This window comes from Capricornis sumatraensis, chromosome 9 (genome assembly GCF_032405125.1).
Source record: "Capricornis sumatraensis isolate serow.1 chromosome 9, serow.2, whole genome shotgun sequence".
In the NCBI taxonomy this organism is placed as follows: domain Eukaryota; kingdom Metazoa; phylum Chordata; class Mammalia; order Artiodactyla; family Bovidae; genus Capricornis; species Capricornis sumatraensis.
Genome location: NC_091077.1, coordinates 17,710,843 through 17,730,637, shown reverse-complemented (window position 1 = coordinate 17,730,637; position 19,795 = coordinate 17,710,843). Strand labels below are relative to the sequence as shown.

The following is a 19,795-nucleotide window of genomic DNA, read 5'->3' as shown; positions in this document are numbered from 1 at the left end:
AAATACGCTGTCTAGGTTGGTCATAGCTTTTCTACCAAGGAGAAAGTGTCTTTTAATTTCATGGCTGCAGTCACCATCTGCAGTGACTTTGGAGCCTCCCAATAGAAAGTCTCTGTTTCCATTGTGAGAGAAATTTATTACAGTATGAAAAGGCAAAAAGATATGACACTGAGCCTCTTTTGCTCATCCAATCACCATTTTTTCCTCCCCTCCAGCCTTTGCACAGGTGGTCCCCTCATCTGGGCCTGTGCATCCCTTTCTTCTCTCTCTGCTCACCTCTGACTCCCCAGGCTGAGTCAGGACCCTGTGCTGGAAGCAGACACTTAAGTGTTGGGATTTGGGGTGGACTGTGGTCACTGCTGTGTCCTGTGTGGGGCAGGCACGCTGTGGTGGCTCAATTGATATTTATTGAATGTGCAAAGTAATGGGTACTGCAACCTCAACCTCAACCCCCGCCCCCACCCCCACCCGGGGTCTCTAAATTCCAAACAGCCTCTGCAATGCGCTCTTCAACCCCCCAAAAGGCAAGAGACCAGGGTAGCAAAACAGATGGGTCATTATTGTACAGCTGGAAGTAGGGGGTGGTCCCGGGTGGGGCCACAGTGCTCAACATCTGTGGGGTATGGGGGCTGTCTGTCTTCCTCTGAACGGGCTCCGGGAACTCTGGTCCCAGGATGCTGGGTGCTCTGTGAGCACCGACCCCCTCCTCCCCTCACCAGCTTTGGGAGAAGCCAGAGCGGGGAATGTGTGAAGAGATGAGGAGGAAGGACGAAGGACTGTCCGAGATGGAGACCTGATCACAACAGCTCCCGCCCGCTGGCTGTTTTGTTGACTTTGGACAGGCCTTCCCGGAACCCACAATCGGTCATTCTACAGGCAGAGAGTAAGGAGGTGGTTCAGGAGTTGAGGGGAGCCAAGTCTCACCCTCGAAGCTCCCTAGGCCCACCTCGAGCCTCCCGGCCCCGCCCAGATCCCACCCACCGTGCTCTGAGCCTGGCCCCCCTTTCTCCTCCCCGCTGCCTAGGCCCACCCACTCAGCCCCACCACACCCACCCCAGAGCCTCCTGGCCACGCCCAGGCCACGCCCCTCGCTGCCAAAGCCCCACCCACCCCAGCCCTAGGGCTCACACTTGCTCTGTCTGCATGCCCTCCTCATCCTCCTGGGGTAGCTGGAGGTACGGATTATCCCTTGCGGGTTGGAACTTGTAGCCCGTGAGCACGAAGAAGGCGAGAGTGGAGCCCTCCACCAAGAGCTGGGAAGTTTGGGAGGCGGAGGTGGGGGGTGGGTGGGGGGAACGGACGACAGCCGGCTCCTTAGCACACCCACCCTAACCCCTCCATCTGCAGTCCCTTGAAGCCCGGCCCCCTCGCCCTCCACCGATAATTCCCCAGCCCCCACCCTAAGCGTCCTCAGGGGTCCTGGTGGTCTCATCCCCTCAGGGGTCTAGGGGGCGCAGTGGGAGTGAAAGGCACACGCCCCCTGCCTCCACCGCTATCGTCTGGCTCACCCTCCGCCCCTCCTGGGGCCTCTGTGCTCACCTGGTACAGCCACTGCCACTGGAAGGGCACGACTACCCGCAGCAAGATGGCGATGATCCGTGTGAAGTAGATGTAACAGATGACCTGCAGGGACGTGGGTGTGCACAGGGCCACTGGGGGGTGAGACCACCGGCACCACTGAGGATGCCTGGGTTGGGGGCCAGGGGATTATCGGTGGAGGGCAGGGGGGCCAGGCTCCAAGGGACTGCAGATGGAGGGGTTAGGGTGGGTGTGCTTGCTTATGAGCTGGCTGTCTTCCGTTCCCACCGCCCCCCAACCCGCCCCCCACCCGCCCGGCTCTACCACCGCCTCCCAAACTTCCCGAGTGAGCAGAGGATTCCTACCATTACATAGTAATGCCGGAACAGCTTCAGCTTGGCCAGGTTCACTGCCACTGAATGGTGGGCACAGAGAGTGGGGGTCAAGGGGATGACTGTGGGGGGCAGGATGAAGGGGTCAGGGGTGGAGGAGAGGACATTTGGGGGCAGAGTGTGGAGAGGGATGTGCAAGAGAAGGTAAGTGGGAGGCGAGGCAGTCAGAGGAGGGATGGGAGGAGCATCCGGGGGTTAGCAGGAGGGACCAGCAGCCAGCGAGGGCCCCGGGCACAGCCTCACCCTTCCCATCAGTGCCAGACGCGTCCTGGAGATGCCGGATGGACCTGGGATGGAAGGAGAGACGCAGGGGGCAGTCAGCACCGCCCCCGCCCGTGCCCACGGTGGGAGGGGCCCAGTGGGGGTCCTCACCAGACCACGGGGAAAAGGATGGTGCCACAGCAGATGAGATCCACCAGGAAGAGGATCTCCTTCCAGATACCGTAGTCGCTGGCACCCTCCTCGCGGGACTCGATGACAATGTAGGCCACATTGGCTAAGACCTGCGGGGCGGGGGCGGGGCAGGTGGGCGGGGGGACTGGGCGTGTGTAGCCACACCCACCGGCTCCACCCCTGGGGCCTCCCTAGGCACCTGCAGTGGGATCACTATCCCAAAGATCTTCTTCTCCTTGTCCGACAGCACGTACTTGACGAAGGCCCAGCCGGAGCCGATCAAGGCGATGGTGATGAAGAGGAGGGCACCCTTCAGCCTGGCGGAGGGAGGTAGGAGGTGTGGTGAGACGCTGGAGGCCCAGCCCTCCCCTGTCTGCCTCCCCACCACCTTGCCCGGCAGAAAGGGGCACTCACAGATGCGTGATGTAGTGCATGACAGCGAGGCCTTCGATGGGGTGGCCCTGGCTGTTGATGAAGTAGTAGTTGATCTGGAGGTGGGTGGACGGATGGACAGTCAGACAGATGGACGGGATTGGGGAGGGTGGATGGATGGTGGTTTGGGAACATGCACAATCACTGTCGGATGGATGACCAGGAAGGGGACAAGAACGGACGGTTCCAATCAGGATGGCGCGTGGACAGAGAAAGAGACAGTCACAGCCGTGACAATGGAGGGAAGGTCATCGTCGGACGGATGGACAGTTAAGACAATCGGCCTGGTTGATAGTCACAGCTGGACCCACAGATAGTTAGACGGAAAGGTGGGCCATCACAGCTGGACAGAAGGGCCGGATGGAAAGCTGGCTACAGTGATAAAATGGATGGACACTCGGATGGACATATGGAACTCTCCAGCCCAGGGTCTGCAGAGATTTGGGCAGTGGCTTGTAGGGGCTTTTTCCTGGCCCCAGAGACCCCAGCCCACCCCACGCTGTTCCTGGCCCCAGACTCTCACGCTGTGGAAGAGGAGAGAGATGCTCTTGGTGAAAGTCAGGGCCGCCATGAGCCAGTGGATCTTGAAGACGTTGTACCTGGAGGGGGAGGAGAGATGAGGGACATAAGAGAGGGGGCACTGGTCAGGGGCAGGGGTGGGGAAGTGGGGAGACAGGAGGTGGAGGACCCCCAGGGTCAAGGGCATTACGTGTTCTTGCAGAGGATGGACACCCAGAAGATGCCGGCGCCCAGGAAGCATGCAGACATGACCATGTACAGCTTGAAAAGAGGGATTTCCGCCGCTGACAGGTAGCCCTCGGGGTTCTTCTCCCGGATCATTACCTGGGGAGGGAGCAAAGCGGGACGGGGGTTGCAGGCTAGCTCTAGACGTGCTGGGCCCTGAGTGTGAGTCTCCAGGTTCCGTTCTCTCATTTCGGATCCTCAGATTTCCTGTCTCCCTGATGCACATGGGGTCCTGGCCCACAGTGAGGGCTCCATGAACCCACTACCCTCCCCCTCCACTCACCGTGATGTCAAACGGCTGCTCCCGGCCTAGCACCGAGTTGTCACAGTTGTGGAAGTTGAGGTTGTACTGGCCTTCCTCGGCCCTAGAGCCGATCACTACATGGAACTGAGAGGTGGGGCGGACAGAGGGGAGAGGGGACTTCAGCTTGGGGGCGTCCCCACTTTGCGGAGGGGAGGGGCTGCAGGCACCCCCGGACACTCACACTGAAATTGTAGGAGTTGTTGAGGTGGCCCAGGCCCAACACCAGCTCCTGGTCCTTCCCACTGACACCCTGGTGGGGACAGAGTGCCTCTATGGAGCATCAGCTGCCTCCTATGGGGGTGGGGCCTTCCTCCCTCCTGCCCTGGCTTCCCATACCTGCCGGTCCCCTTGTGACCCTATGGGTTTCGACTTGGCTTTGTCGGGTGCGGCAGTGGTCCCTGCTGGTAAAACATAGGTGAGATCAGAGATGGACAGACAGCAGAACGATGGGGGATGTATGGAGCACCCTTCCCCACCCACTCCTCCCAGCCTGACTCACCGTGGTCCACCTTGGGGATGACCATGTGCTCTGACTTCGGGAGCCCTGGTTCGGAGGGTGATTCCGGGAGGAGCCCAGCAGAGATGAATAGCTTTTTCTGCTCCCCATACTTTCGTACCTGGACCCTGGGGATGATGTGGGGAGGCTGAAGGCTGAGGTCAGGCACACCAGCTATGCTGAGGGACTCAATGGCCACTCAGGTCCTCAGGGTCTCCTCTCTGGAGGGGCTCTATCAGTGGTCATCAAGTGGCAGCATTTGGCCACCATCCATCGAGATGGCTGCCACATCCCTGTGTTGCCAGCACCAGGGATTTTCTGTTACTTCGAATGACACCGAGTCACTCATTCTACTGAAGTACACCTTATTTAACAAGAAAATGCTGTCAGGCTTTCCTGGTCGTGTGTGCATGCTAAGTCGCTTCAGTTCTGTCCAACTCTTTGGGACCCTACGGACTGTAGCCCTGCAGGTTCCTCTGTCCATGGGATTCTCCAGGCAAGAATACTGGAGCAGGTTGCCATTTCCTACTCCAGGGGATCTTCCTGATCCAGAGATTGAATCTGCCTCTCCTTCACTGGCAGGTGGATTTTTATCTGCCGTACCACCAGGGAGGGCTGCCCCGGTGGCTCAGTGGTGAAGAATCCACCTGCCAAATGCAGGGGAGATGGTTTCAGTCCCTGGTCTGGGAGGATCCCCTATGCCACGGACCAGCTAAGCCCATGCGCCACAACCACTGAGCCTGCGTTCTAGAGCTCACCTGCCGAACCTACTGAAGCCCGAATGCCCTAGAGCCCGTGCTCCGCAATGAGAGATGCCATAGGAATGAGAAGCCGGAGCATCTTGAGTAGAGAGAGAGTAGCTTCTGCTCGCCACTAGTAGAGAAAGCCTATGCGCAGCAACCCAGAAAGACCTTCTGCGCAGCAACGCAGAAAGACCCAGTGCAGCCAAAAATAAATAAATAACTAAAATTTAACAACAACAAAAGTGAGTGGCTTTCTCCAAAGGCATCAAGGTTCTTTCTGGCTGGTTCTCATTCCACCTGATCAGCTCACATGGGTATCACAACGAGGGACACCCCAGTGATGGATCTTTAGGGTAGCCCCCATACTCACTGCAGATCCTTGGTGTTGATGAGGAAGAGAACCAGGAGGCTGCTACTGTTTTTCTGGAGAGGACACTCATGGGAGTCCCGGTTCTGGAGGGTGGGCAGTAGGGAGCTTTGGTTACCCCCACCCACCTGTCCAGTCCCACCATTCCTCCCTCCCCATCCCCTCCCCCTTCCCCGGGGCAAGGGTGAGTCTCTCCCTTCCTCCCTGGGAGAGGACAGGCACCTTTGAATTTCAGAGGCCGACAGACAACCCTCCCCTTCCTCTGCCTCTGCCTCTCCACCCTCCTCTCGCCACTTCCACCCCTACCACTCACTGAGTAGGAGTGAATGCTGCCAGATCTCACCCGGGTCAGACTGAACCCCACCTGGCAAGTGGAAAGAGAAGAGACTGTGAGGTGAGGGACGCCAGCAAGGACACAGACAGATAACCTCGAATTTCCTTAATACCTACTAAGGGGGAGATCCTGCATTCACTGACTTTTCCCACGTGCCCCCAGCACCCCAATCCTCTTCCTTTAACTGCTACCCACTCGACTGGGATGTCATTTCCTCCAGGAGACCTTCACTGGTTCCTCTCCCCCCACCCCCAATTTAAAATGATGATGTAAAAAATAAACGGAACGTTTACGGCTTCCTGCCTTGGGCTCTTGAATCCAGCACACTTGGATCTACGGCCAAGCTCTGGGACTCTGAGTAAGCCACATACCTCTGAGTCTGTACAAACACCTGTACAATTTGGTTTACAGGTGTAATATTTTCACAGGAATCCTGAAAGGTGGCTATGACAGAACAGACTCATGGAAATTGATTTGCAGTATATGGGTACCCAGCAGGGGTTCAATAACACTAGCCTCTTATTTTGACTGCAGGAATTGGGGCTGTCCTGTTCACTGGTAGGCTCCCCTCTCACCAGCTCAGTGTATAGCCTGAGAAATTATTCCTCAGTTGCTGCTAAGTCAAGTCAGTCGTGTCCGACTCTGTGCGACCCCATAGACGGCAGCCTACCAGGCCCCTCCCCCCGTCCCTGGGATTCTCCAGGCAAGAACACTGGAGTGGGTTGCCATTTCCTTCTCCAGCACATGAAAGTGAAAAGTGAAAGTGAAGTCGGTCAGTCAAGTCCGACTCAGCGACCCCATGGACTGAAGCCTACCAGGCTCCTCCGTCCATGGGATCTTCCAGGCAAGAGTACTGGAGTGGGTTGCCATTGCCTTCTCTTCAGTTACAGATGAGCAAATATTCCTCAGTTACAGATGAGCAAATAGAAACTCAGAGAGACCAAAGGAATGGCCCACGATCACAAGGGTGAGGCAGAGCTAGGATGTGAATCCAGAATTTGGGGAGAGTGGGTGGGCTCAGAAACTCATCGTGCACCTCTCCCTCCTCCAGCAAATTTCCCAAAGCCCCTCACCAGCGGGGGCTTCTCTTCTGTATCCTGGCGGCCTAGCCTCAGGAGGCTCAGATTCACCTCCAGGGAGCCGTTGGCGTAGAAACCAAAGCTGTTCAGTTGGATGTCTGCTCGCTTCTCCCCCTGCCGGAGACCAAGGAAACAGAGACAGTTCAGACTTCTCACCAGCCCAGCCCCAGGGCTCTGGCACGAGGTTCCGCCAAGGGCTTCGGCCCCCTCCCGGTATCTCTGTATTTAGGACAGGTTCAAAGGGTGACGGGAGAGGAAGAGAGGGCCACCTCTGTAGGCCATGACCCCAGACCAATTCCAGGTAAGCACAGAATGGTTCGGGATCCTCTGGCCACCATTCGGAGAGTCCAGGAAGAGAAGGTCTGGGATACGTGGAATTCTCCCTACGAGGTGGGCATCACCCATAAAGCAGAGTTACGCATCTTGGGACCCTGGTCCTCAATTCTCGGAAAATTTTTAGATTCCAACTGAGTCCCCAGGATCCCAATTAGTATTCCCATTCTAGAACCCCCAGGGACTTCCCTGGGCGGCGTCAAGGGTCCCTAGCAGCCCCAAAACGATCCCAAGAATTTAAAGGCCTCAGAGTCCTGGGTCCCCAGAGGTGAAGCCCCACCCGCTGTGGGCTAGGGACGACCCCAGGGCAGCAGGCCAGGCAATTTCAAAAGAACCACTGAGGGGGATCCTCTGGCGAGACCACTCCTGGCCTGAAGCAGGGGGCGCTGGACCTCTCCATTCCGCATAAGGAGCGGGGGAGGCAGGACGAGACCACTCCAAGCTAGGGGCTTTTCCGGGCCAAAGCTGGACCCCGCACCCCAGACCGCCACGCAGCGGCACTTACCGTCAGCGTCAGCCGGTGAATGCGTCCAGAGGAACCGCCTAACAGCAGCAGCAGAAGTAGCCACGGCCCCCATTCCGCGGGGCTCCCACGACCGAGCCCCCTCCTCTCTCTCACTGCCATCTCTGGAGCCACCGCCCTTGACACCGCCTCTGACGCCCCCAGGCCCGCCTACCAGTGAGCCAATCGCCGCACGGTGGGGGCCGACCCTTCTGCTTTTTGAGCGCTTCCAGCCAATCACCGATTGCCTCCTCTCGTGCCCGCTCCCTGTAAGACACCAAATGGACAACACCAGTCCCGAATGGGAATGCTAATATTGCTTAACCCCGCCTTCACACGCACCAATCACTAGAAAGATTGTCCCGGATGTAAGTTGATAAACAGTTCATCCAACCAATTGTGATGGAGCCAATATCCTTCCCTGAAGAGGAGTTCCTCCACCCACTCTTAACTGACAGATCCGTTCAGAACTACATTACCCAGAACGCAATGTTGGAGGGGGTGGGGCAGCAAACAACTCAATGGGGGCATACAATAAACTACATCTCCCAGTATCCCTAAAGACAGACTTCCCTCCTTCCCCCTGGGGATGTGGCTCCCAGCCAAAGCTCAGGCTTTTGGTAAACACTTGCATTTGCTGAAGCCTGTCTTGTTTTCCTAATCTTGCTGATCCACTGAGAGGCCAAAACCTGGCCCCAAGCTAAATCATGACCCTGGAATGACCTATGATCCCAGACTGAGTTACCAGGCTTAGGCGGACGCTTCTATCCTGGAGTGAGGCCAATGGATGGAGTCCCATCCCCAGAACCCAGGACAATCTTGATTCAGGCTGAACCGCAACACCAGGCTGAGCGCCTACCTGCAGCTAAGTCCTGATCTCAGTTGAAACGCAGCTCTCCCTTCCCCTTCTACTCTCAGCCTATACTGAGCCTTAATCTCTGGCTGAGTTTACACCTAGACAGATCTCAGATAAAGACTGAGCCCTGACCTCAGATTAAGACAGACCTGTGGTCCTTCGTTTGAGTCCCAGGCCTTCGACTAGTGGCTCACCCCTCTCCTAAACTTCCGATCCTAGTCAGGTCCCATCCCAGTTGTGGTGCCCACCTGGGATGAATCCCAATTTCAGTTGAGACCCCCAACTCCCAGGCTGAGCCGCTGAGTTCCAGACCCCAGGCTGAGTTTCTGACTTGATCTGACCCTCTAACCTCTGGCATGCATGCTCAGTAACTCAGTAATATCCGACTCTTTGTGACCCTATGTACTGTAGCCTGCCAGGCTCCCCTGTCCATGGGATTTCCCAGGCAAGAGTACTGGAGTGGGTTGCCGTTTCCTCTGGAGCCCGTCTATTTTGCAATTTGAAGTTTTCTAACTCGGAAGCCACCAGCAGGTGGGGCCAGGTCCCCGCAGAGCCGTCTATCCCATTGTGGGTTACTGGAGCTATCTATCCTCCTAGCCGTGTTGTGACTTCTTGTGTCCTGGAAGCCGGGGCTCAGAGTCTGACTTGTCCCAGGGGGTCTAATGCCCTCAGCCCCAGCAGGGCGACTGTCACCTCTGTAACCAAAGAGAAAGCACCAAAGGCAGGAGAGGATGGGAGTTGGGGGAGGTTGCTGCTTGGATCTCGCCCCTTTCATCCCAGTGCCTCAAAGGGATTAACAGTGTGTGAACTGACTTTTATGAGAGAGGTGACAGACTTCCAAGCCCAAGGGTTCGAGGAGCCGGGGAGTGGTGGAGTAGGAATACTAGGGTCTGTGCAAACTATTAAACCTGATTGCGCCTTAATGGATGAGACTGGGAAATGGGCAGGTGCAAGCTCGAACTGTACGGGAGCAAGGAAAGGCCTGGGCCTGGCGCCCCAAGGACAGCCCGTCCTCAGTTTCCCGGCGCAGACTTTAGGGAGGGAGGCAGGATGCGGTAGGGGCGCTAATGGACCCGGCCTTGGCGGAGGCGCGTCCTGGACAGGATCGAAGTCCTCCCATCCGCCCTGTGGCCGGAGGGACCAGACCATTAGTGGGACGAACGTAGACGTCTGGAGCCAGGCCGGCCCTCAAGAGCGGGGTGACCTCAGTTCTCCCTGCGATGGAGTGGGGGGAAAACCTCTTGGGTTGGGGTTTTAGTGTCTTGGCCCTTTAATGGATGATTGAAAGGAAAGAGGAAAAGAAAAACTGTCCAGGGCGGGGCAGGGATGGGGTGGACAAAAGGGTCCCAGGGGATTTGGAAAATGGATGGGGGTCCTTTAAGGGGTCTGTCTGTTCAGTGGCGTCGGGTGGCGCGCATTCCTTTAAGAAGGGGCGGGGCGTCCGTTGGGCCCCGCCTCCTTGGAGGGGGTCTTGCTTTCAGGGGGCCGTGCCAGGGCTCCAAGAGTGCGGGGGCGTGGCAGAGTGTACGGGGCGTGGCAGAGCTTGGAGTGGGCGGGGCCTTAGCGAGGCGGGGTCGGGCTCCTCGCCCTGGGCTGAGTCTCCCGGCGGCGGCGGGCGGCGGGGACCCGGTGCGGTGGAGGCGTCGGCCGCGGCTGGAGCAGCATGGATTGGGGCACCGAACTGTGGGTGAGTCCGTTCCGCTTGACTCCAAGTTCCTCCCTTCCTGGGGTCCAGACCCACGATTTGCCCCTGCAGTACCCCAGCGGGATCTCTGCGCGTTCCCTTCCACCGACCCCTGGAATCCCCTCTCTCCGCGGAGTTTCCCAGGGCGGTTCAGGACGCCCCGGAGCGGAGGGCGACCTTTAAGGAGCCGCGTAGGGAAACTGAGGTACGGGGTTCATAGTGAGGAGGGCAGAAGAAGTTCTGGGACCAGGCCTGAGCAGCCGGGAGAGGTCACCTATTTTGAGCGCCCTGACTGGGCCGGCGGCTTATCTTACGGCCCCTGGGTCCCTGCCCGCCGTCCGCCTGTCCGGCTGGGGCGGGGGAGGGGGCCCTCTGGCCACTTCCAACCCCACGTGGGACCTGGAAGTCCAAACCGCCCTCGCGTCGCCTCTAATCTACAATTAGGGAATTGGGACGCTGTAGGGGGAAGGGGGCTGCGAGCTTCGGCCTCAGCCCCCTCCCCCAGCCCTCCTTAGGCACTGGGAGGGGCCGCCACCAATCGCCTCGAACCTATGCCCTGGAAGCCCCAGAATTTTTTCCCCCTTTCCTAGCCGGAACCTCTGACGCCTCCTCTTTCTGGGGGCGGTGGCACTCCTGGGTTCCTGGGTGCCCTGGGTTAACTAGATCGTCCCCCCCACACCAACTCTGGGATTTCTTTTAGAGGTAAAAGTGGAGTCAGTGAGGAAAACTGAGTCGCCCCTGGGGGGACCTTGGGAAGCCTGGCGACCGGGGGAACCTAATGCCCGCGCTCCGACCATTCTGGGGCCCCCCCAAGCTGCAGGGAACCCTGCCCCTCTGGCCCTGACTCACGGCAGACAGGCCGGATTTTCCGGAATCTGGGGGGGATTAGGGGACCCGGGGCAGGGGGAGTGGCCTTGCCCCATTCCACACCCCTCCTGGAGCCGGGAGAGGGGACCCTGTAGTCCGGCTGGGGCCCCGCCCCAGTTCTCTGGCCCTTCCCGGGAAGGGGAGGGGGTTCCCGCCGGTTTCCTGCCTCCCCCCGCGCCGCTCCGGGGCGGGGCCGGGAAGCCACTCCTTCTTGGAGCTCGGAGCCGGGAGGCTCCCCTGCCGCTGGGTTGGCGGCTGTGGGGTCCCCGGGTCCTGACCTTGGTCCTCCCAATCCCCCTGCTAGGATCAGTTTGAGGTGCTCGAGCGGCACACGCAGTGGGGTCTGGACCTGTTGGACAGATACGTGAAGTTCGTGAAAGAGCGGACGGAGGTGGAGCAGGCTTATGCAAAGCAACTGCGGTGAGACCCTAGGGTGGCCGCGCCCTGGGGTTAGGGGGAGCGGTTGGAGGACTGGGGGCTCAGCCTTCCTGCCTCTCTCTGTAGGAGCCTGGTGAAAAAATACATGCCCAAAAGACCTGCCAAAGATGACCCTGAATCCAAGTAAGAACGAACACCGGATGGATACAGAGCTAGATTTGGGAGGGCCGAGGGTATGGGACCCACTTCCTCTCTCTCTCTCAAGCTGGGCTCCCCGCAAACAGATCCCTCACTTCTCACCCCAGTTCCACCTAGAGGCGTGAGCTTGGATGCAGGAACCGAATTACCTGGCTTGGAATTCTAAATCCACTACTTTCCAGCTGAACTGCTTTGGCCACTTGACTTCAGTTCTCAGCCTCCGTTTACCTCACCTATTAAATGGGAGAGGCTCCCACAGTTATTAAATGAGTGTCTCTGGGCAAGTGACTCATGTTGTGAGCCTTGGTTTTCCTCTCCTGTGAATTGGGGATGACGATGTCCTTGTAGGGGCTCATATGAAGATTAAGATAGTGTGTTAAAACAATGCCTGGCTCATTTCACTTTATTCCAGTTCCAGAAACCCCCAAAGCTCTAGAAAGCAAAAGATTTTCTGGTCGCTTGTTTGGAGGCAATCTCAAGACCTGAACTGACATGAAGTTAATTAAGTTCATTAGGGTCTTTTGGATTTTATCTCACTTATGTGAATACTAATACTTATTGCAAAAGCATTTATAGTATTTGATTATACGATGCTGCTACTGACACCATGAGAGTGATGCAAAAAGATGGTGTAAGCATCGCACCCCCTTTCTAAGACCTCCCCAGATTTTGAGAATTCTGAGTTTCTGTGTCCCCCTCGAGGGTTGAGGGTGTGGGCCAGAATTTATTGTTGCTTCTGGGGTGAATGTCTTGGGGCTCACGCTTTTTCATATGGAGGTGGGTCTGGGGGCTTGTGGCTCCCAGGGGTCCTGACCCCCAGCCCCTGTCCCCCCTCCACCCCACCCCAGGTTCAGCCAGCAACAGTCCTTCGTGCAGATTCTGCAGGAGGTGAATGATTTTGCCGGCCAGCGGGAGCTGGTGGCCGAGAACCTCAGCGTGCGTGTATGTCTGGAGCTGGCCAAGTACTCGCAGGAGATGAAACAGGAGAGAAAGATGGTGGGTGACCCCTTCTCTGGGGCTTCCCGAGGGTCCCCTGACATCAGGGTGAGCCTTATCGCCCCCTCTTCCCACAGCACTTCCAAGAAGGTCGTCGGGCCCAGCAGCAGCTGGAAAGTGGCTTCAAGCAGCTGGAGAATGTGAGTCTGTGGGTGTGGAGAAGCGAGGCTCTGGCCCCGAGCAGCTGGGTGAGGGTTGTCGATTCACTTCATCTGGCCTGGACCCCTCCTCTCCTGTGGGTTTCCAAGCTGCCCGTTGTCCCCACCCTGACTCCCAGTTGCTGGTGACTTCCCCCCAGTCCCTGAAACCGTGGCGGGCGGTTCCTTCATTCCGGTTCTGTCCCCAACACAGAGTAAACGTAAATTTGAACGGGACTGCCGGGAGGCTGAGAAGGCAGCCCAGACCGCTGAGAGGCTTGACCAGGATATCAACGCCACCAAGGCTGATGTGGAGAAGGTGCCTATAGGGTCTGAGACAGGCTTGGGGGTCAGGGTTCGGCAAGGCCAGAACTGGGCTATGACCCTCCCCCACCTCGATATTCCTCAGGCCAAACAACAAGCCCACCTTCGGAGTCACATGGCAGAAGAAAGCAAAAATGAGTATGCAGCCCAACTACAGCGCTTCAACCGTGACCAGTCTCACTTCTATTTTTCCCAGATGCCCCAGATATTTGATGTGAGTGCTACAAACCCCAGTCCCACCTTCCCTAGAGAAGCCCAGAGTTAACCAACTCCTACACATTTGTCAAAACCCCAGCTGTAATGCCCTAATCTCTAAATTGGAAAGGAGTTAGAACCAAATAGTCAGTGTTCTCCAATTTTATTCAAGCTGTTCTTTCTGCCAGGGATGTCGTTCTTTCCTTTTGTAATTCCTACGTTCTTCCAAGCCCCAATTGTAACAAACCCTCTGAAAGATCTCAAATTTCCCTTCTCCTGTTTCAGCTCTGTACTCTACTCTCTATCCCAACACTGAGACTGGCAGTATCTGTGTTGGGTCTGCTTTTTTCTTGAAATTCCTGGCTGTGTTTTTTTCTTAGTATATTTAAAAAATTAATTAATTAGGCTGTACCTTGTCTTAGCTGTAGCATGTGGGATCTAGTTACCTGACCAGGGATTGAACCTGGACCCCTTGCATTGGGAATGCAGTGCCTTAGCCATTGGACTACCGGGGAAGTCCCTTCCTGGCCACATTTTCACCTCCTTTGAGAAGCCTTTCCTGACTCCCTAGGCAAAGGGAGGGCCTCAGATTCCTCTCTGACATCTCCCTGGCCTCTGAAATTTCTCCCCTGACCACACTGAGCTGGAAGTCTCTGGGTTCAATTCTCTGTTTTCCCTGCTAAACTGGGCTTGGGGCTGTGGTCAGTGTGGGGTTCCATTATGCTCAGGAGGGAATCACTCTGCCACCAGCCCCTCGATCAATGCCCCTGAGAACTGTGCCCCCCGTCTCTACAGAAGCTGCAGGACATGGATGAGCGGCGGGCCACCCACCTGGGGGCTGGTTACGGCCTCCTGTCAGAGACTGAGCTGGAGGTGGTACCCATCATTGCCAAGTGTTTGGAGGGCATGAAGGTGGCTGCAGATGCTGTGAATGCCAAGAACGTGGGTACCTGGTCCTGGTAGTGGACCAAGGGGGACAAGCAGTGGTTGGGGGTGGTGTGCAGAAGTAGGGATCCGAAGGCTGGACCCCCAGTCTTGCCCCCTGATTGCCCCTCACCATTCCCAGGATTCCCAGGTCCTAATTGAGCTGCACAAGTCAGGCTTTGCCCGTCCGGGTGACGTGGAATTCGAAGACTTTAGCCAGCCCATGAACCGCGTGCCCTCGGACAGCAGCCTGGGTACCCCCTCCGATGGACGGCCAGAGCTCCGAGGCACGAGCCGCAGCCGGGCTAAACGCTGGCCATTCGGCAAGAAGAACAAGGTGGGGGCCGGGGCCCTCAGGGTGGAGGGCTGGGTGTGAGTGGGGACAGCAGGGGCCCACACTGAGTCAGCCCCAGCCTCCGGAACGCTGAGTCCCGGGCAGGAATTTTCCTCTTGGCTGCTGGCCCGGGCTGGAGGGAAGGAAGGCGGCTGGGCCATTGGTCTCAAGTCCCCTGAGGCTGGGGCGGGGGGGGGGGCGGGGGGGGCAGTCGGGGGAGGGGGGTGGATTGACGGGGAAGGGCCTGTGGCGTCTGTCTGCTGCTTCTCAGGAGGCTGAGAGAAGAGACCTGCTTTAGGGTTCGGGGCTGGGTGAGGGCTTGGGACACCAGCCCTAGGGACTCCCCTTGAGTCTCTTCAACCCTCTGATGAGTCATTGGGCCCCCTAACCTCAGGCTGGTTTTTCTTGGGGGGATTTTTGGCTTTCAATGTCAGGCACATACCTGGACACCCCTGGTTTATACCTTTGACAACCCCCTCCTCTGCCCAATTTATACCTTTGACTCCTGCTTCATACTTTTGATCCCTGTAGACATACGCTTTGAATCCCCTAGCTTAAACCCCGGCCGTAGCCCTTTTGGTATTTCATGCCTTTGACCCTTCTCTTAGCTTGCCCTTGACATCTATGGCCCATTTTTGTCTGAGACCTTGATTTCTGCATGCCTCTCCCTCCACCTTCTAGACTGTGAGCCCAGAAAGCTGGGGATGAGGGTGGGGTAGAGAAACATGGGCCTCCCTGTGCCCCCAGCCTCCATTCTAGAAACTGGACATAAGATGCAAGGGAGGTGGGAAGTGTAGGGAGGTAGAGGGGGAGGGGTCTGGCCTTCTGGCTCACAATCTAATGCCCTCCCGCCATCTCCCAGATTTTTGTGTTGCTCTTTGCATGCATTTTCTGTGTGTGTGATTGTGCATCTTGAGTTGTGGTTTTCTTACTTTTTTTTTCTTTTCTCCATTTGGTTTTTTTTTTTTTTCTTTTTTCTTTATTGCGTCCATCCGCCGTCCATCCGTCCGTCCATCCGTCTTTGTTCTCTACATCCTCCCGACCCTTCTGACCCATGCCTTCCCTGGCCCCTGCCGGTAGCCGTGCCCCCCACCTCTCTCCCCCCTGGGGGGCCCCCTGCCCTCGGCATTACCTAATGGACCCCCGTCCCCCCGCTCCGGCCTCGACCCCTTGGCCATACTGAGCGAGATCAGTAAGTCGGTCAAACCGCGGCTAGCATCCTTCCGCAGCCTTCGAGGCAGCCGTGGGGTAAGTGAGGCCTCTGGGGGAGGAGGAGGGGGCGGCCCCAGCCCGCCCAGCGGCCGGGTGGCGGGACCCTGGGCTCGCTTCCTGCCGCAGGCTGGGCCCCCTCCTTCCAAGGCCCCACCTGGACCTGCTTCGCTCTGTGCATGGCCTTGCCCCCCAAGAACCTTGGGCAGGGGGGAAGGTGGACTTGATGTGTCTTAGGCCTATCTTAGACCTGGGAGCTCGAACTCTGTGTTCCGGAACTCAGTCCTCTTCCACCTTGCAGACAGTGGTGACTGAGGATTTCAGCCACTTGCCCCCGGAGCAGCAGAGAAAGCGACTGCAGCAGCAGCTGGAAGAACGGAACCGTGAACTACAGAAGGAGATGGACCAGAGGTAAGGTGAGGGGCTGAGCAGGTAAGGAACAAGGTGAAAGGATAAATGAATCACACTGAAATGGTACCCAAAGATCTCCTCTCTAACAAACCCCAGGCCCGAATGGGTTTAGAAGGTGAACTGCAAGTAGAAGACTGAAGTGACTTAGCAGCAGCAGCAGCGAGGAGAAGCAGCAGTTTCTTCCCACCTTATACAAGTCATTCTAGGAAACAGAGAAAGAGTGAAAGGGACTTCCCTGGAGGTCCGGTGGTTAAGACTGTGCTGCCAACGCAGGGAGCACAGGTTCAATCCCTGGTCAGAGAATGAAGATCCCACATGCTGCCAAAAAGATTGGGAAAAAAAAGAAAAAGAGTGAAAGCTGCCAGTTCATTTAGGAGGCTGGTGGAATCTCAGTTCCAAAACTGAGTTAGCAAGAATTCAAGAAAATAAAATTATGGATTTATTTAATTAACTTAATGATCTTAGATTGCAAAATCCTAGCCAATCCAAGTCCAGCAATGTATTAAAAACAGTATTACATCATGTGGTGATGGTGATTGCCCAGCTCCATGAATGAATTTAATGCCATGGAATTGTACACTTAAAAATAGCACAAATGGCAAATTTTATATTATGTATATACCACAATAAAGAATAATAATAAAAAAGAAAAAAAAATCATGATCAGTGGGGTTAGCCCAGAATGCAAAGATGGTTGAATATCAAAAACATCTATGAGTCTTATTCACTCCATTAATTGGCTAAAAGAAAAAAAAGCATATGGTTTTTTCATTTAATAACTCAAAACACTCACAATATTAACAATAACAAAACCTGCCAGATTAAAAAAAAAAAACTTTACTCAAACTTTCCAAGTAGCAAGATTCTCTTCCCAGTCCTCTTACATAATAAGAATGACGTTTGCCACTTGCAGATAGGCAGCCAAATGATATTTTGCTGTTTTGCACAGAACTTCTTGTACAAAATGGCTTTTCTTGGTATAAAGTTCCATTTGATTATTGTTCCTGAGTGTTTCGTTTTTCTTTTTTTTTTTAATTTTTGGCTGCACCTCGAGCAGCATCCTGAGTCTTCGTTCCCTACCAGGGATGGAACCTGTGCCCCCTGCAGGGGAAGTGCAGACTCAACCACCAGACCACCAGAGAGGTCCCCATTCCTGAGGTTTTTATGATGTCGAGGTTACTGGTGCATGCTCTGGAGTCCAAATAGACTGGCCTTTATTCTAGTTCTTTCCAGTTTCCTCATCTGTAATGAGCATCAGGTATTAAGACTGGGAAGAAGTTGAATCCAGGTTTGTCATTGTCCAGAGGTCCATGCGTGTAACAAGTACCGCCTGTATATATAGACATGGAAGAAGCAGGGACGGGAGACTAATGATAATAATAATAATAATAATACCTAGCATTTATAGAGTTTCTAACTCCTTACATGGATCATTAGAATTCCTGTTTTCCTGAGAGACTGTGATACACATAGGAGACAGTGTGTCTCCTACCTGAGAGGTAGGATCCACATAGTTCTGTTTAGTGCTGTATTTCTAATGCTTAGAATAAGTTTCTGGTATGCCATATGCTCTCAGTATGAAAATCTGAAAGTGTTAGTTGCTCAGTTATGTCAGACTCTTTGCAACCCCCATGAACTGTAGCCCTCCAGGCTCCTCTGTCCATGGAATTTTCAGGCAAGAATACTGGAGTTGGTTGCCATTTCCTCTGCAGGGGATCTTCCTGACCCAGGGATCAAACCTGCATGTCCTGTATCTCTTGTATGGGTGGTTCTTTACCACTAGTGCCACCTGAGAAGCCCCCTATATACACTCAGTTCAGTTCAGTTCAGTTCAGTCGCTCAGTCATGCCCGACTCTTTGCACTACTATGTATAAAATAGATAACTAATGAGAACCTACTGTGTAGCACAGGGACCTCTACTCAGTGCACAGTGGTGGACTAAATGGGAAAGAAATCCAAAAAGAGAGGGGATGTATGTATACATGTGAGCTGATTCACTTCACTAACGCAACATTGTACAGCAACTATACTCCAGCATAGTTATACTCCAGTAAAGGCACTGCTCTCATCTTCACAACACATATCGATACCATTATTCTCCTTTCACAGACAAGCCTACTGAGACACAGTTTTGGAACAACTAGGAAATACCCGCTCTGGGATTTGAATCCAGGCTATGAAGCACTGGCTGAGCTCCCTGAAGCAAAGCCCATCTTTTCTTGTTTGTTAAATCACATGGATTTCTTTCTCCTCCATCTGTCTCACCCTAGGGAGGCCCTGAAGAAAATGAAGGATGTGTATGAAAAGACACCCCAGATGGGAGACCCAGCCAGCTTGGAACCCCGGATCACAGAAACCCTGAACAATATCGAACGGCTGAAACTGGAAGTACAGAAGTATGAGGTCAGGGCAGACCCTGGGGAGAGGCGGGGCCGGCAGGCCTGGCTGAGTCACTGCCTGGTGGGGACGGGGAGAATGAGGGACAGGGAGGTGTAGGTGGTGGGGGCTCCAGCTGTTTCTCATCACCGCCTCTGGTGTACATGGGTGATCTCAGGAAAACTCCAGGCCCAGAGTGGGCTGACCCCAAAGCCTGGCCCTGGAGCTGAATGTGCGGTCCCCTCCTTTCAGGCTTGGCTGGCAGAAGCTGAGAGCCGAGTCCTAAGCAACCGGGGAGACACCCTGGGCCGGCACACCCGGCCTCCAGACCCCCCAGCCAGCGCGCCACCGGACAGCAGCAGCAACAGCAACAATGGATCGCAGGAGAACAAGGAGAGGTGAGCAGGGAGGCTAGGGTGGGTCTGTCCCCAGACCCGGGACCCTGGTAAGGGGTGCCTATTCTCACTGCTTTACCTTCTTCAACCAGCTCTGAAGAGCCCCCCTCTGAGGAGGGTCAGGACGCCCCCATCTACACAGAGTTTGATGAGGAATTTGAGGAGGAGCCCGCCTCCCCCATTGGTCACTGTGTGGCCATCTACCACTTTGAAGGTATGGACAGCCTGAGTGGTACATTGGTGACTTTGGTGGGGGATGGGGGCAGGGGAGGGTGGCATTTGGGGCTAGACTCTGTTGAGATCCACCTCCAGCAGACCTGAGCCCACTGCCACTCTGTGACAGGGTCCAGCGAGGGCACCATCTCCATGGCTGAGGGCGAGGACCTCAGTCTCATGGAAGAAGACAAAGGCGACGGGTGGACCCGGGTCAGGCGGAAACAGGGAGGTGAGGGCTATGTGCCCACCTCTTACCTCCGCGTCATGCTCAACTGAACCCTGCTGGAAGCAGGAAGAGGGGGGCTGTTGGCTGCTGCTTCTGGGCCACGGGGGGCCCCAGGACCTACGCACTTTATTTCTGCCCCCGTGGCTTTGGCTGAGACCTGTGTAACCTGCTGCCCCCCACCCCTACCCCCTCACTCCTCTCCCCAGATGGACCCGCTGTGCCTTCTACCATTGATGTACATACTCATGTTTCGAATCTTTTTTCTTCCTGCCGCTCGGCTAGGGTCATTTTGTTTTATATAAAAAATGATGAAAAACTCTTGGAGTCTGTGGCTTACTAGGAGGTTTTGATACTGGGGCTGGATATGCAAACACCACGCTCCTTAAGGGCCACACGGGGAATGAGGAAGTGGCAATGAACCTGGGTACACC

At 55.6% G+C, this 19,795-nt stretch overlaps 2 protein-coding genes across 5 annotated transcripts; one reads left to right on the top strand and one right to left on the bottom strand.

Annotated features, from left to right (window-relative positions):
- On the bottom strand, positions 1 to 7,765 carry GPR108 (G protein-coupled receptor 108). 2 transcript variants are annotated; one of them, XM_068981522.1, is made up of 18 exons: positions 7,641 to 7,765; positions 6,797 to 6,916; positions 5,703 to 5,753; positions 5,393 to 5,475; positions 4,283 to 4,407; positions 4,120 to 4,184; positions 3,965 to 4,033; positions 3,763 to 3,867; positions 3,445 to 3,578; positions 3,259 to 3,334; positions 2,718 to 2,791; positions 2,503 to 2,620; positions 2,283 to 2,413; positions 2,154 to 2,197; positions 1,884 to 1,933; positions 1,540 to 1,623; positions 1,129 to 1,253; positions 2 to 870 (listed from the first exon to the last, which is right to left on the bottom strand). In XM_068981522.1, exons 1-18 carry the CDS (start codon positions 7,758 to 7,760, stop codon positions 798 to 800), a joined length of 1,647 nt encoding a protein of 548 aa, XP_068837623.1. In that variant the 5' UTR covers positions 7,761 to 7,765; the 3' UTR covers positions 2 to 797. The 2 variants fall into 2 exon arrangements, with proteins under 2 accessions (XP_068837624.1, XP_068837623.1); XM_068981523.1 differs by lacking the exon at positions 5,703 to 5,753 and having other exon boundaries at positions 1 to 870.
- Positions 7,766 to 10,105: 2,340 nt separating this feature from the next.
- TRIP10 (thyroid hormone receptor interactor 10) lies at positions 10,106 to 19,610 on the top strand. 3 transcript variants are annotated; one of them, XM_068979758.1, is made up of 15 exons: positions 10,106 to 10,180; positions 11,349 to 11,464; positions 11,549 to 11,605; positions 12,469 to 12,616; positions 12,694 to 12,756; positions 12,968 to 13,072; positions 13,163 to 13,291; positions 14,068 to 14,214; positions 14,339 to 14,533; positions 15,611 to 15,778; positions 16,041 to 16,150; positions 18,422 to 18,554; positions 18,780 to 18,925; positions 19,015 to 19,136; positions 19,266 to 19,610. In XM_068979758.1, the coding sequence occupies exons 1-15, from the start codon at positions 10,157 to 10,159 to the stop codon at positions 19,412 to 19,414; spliced, it is 1,812 nt and encodes a 603-aa protein (XP_068835859.1). In that variant the 5' UTR covers positions 10,106 to 10,156; the 3' UTR covers positions 19,415 to 19,610. The 3 variants fall into 3 exon arrangements, 2 of the variants coding, with proteins under 2 accessions (XP_068835859.1, XP_068835860.1); XR_011145375.1 differs by lacking the exon at positions 19,266 to 19,610 and having other exon boundaries at positions 18,422 to 18,547; XM_068979759.1 differs by lacking the exon at positions 15,611 to 15,778.
- Positions 19,611 to 19,795: the final 185 nt, after the last annotated feature.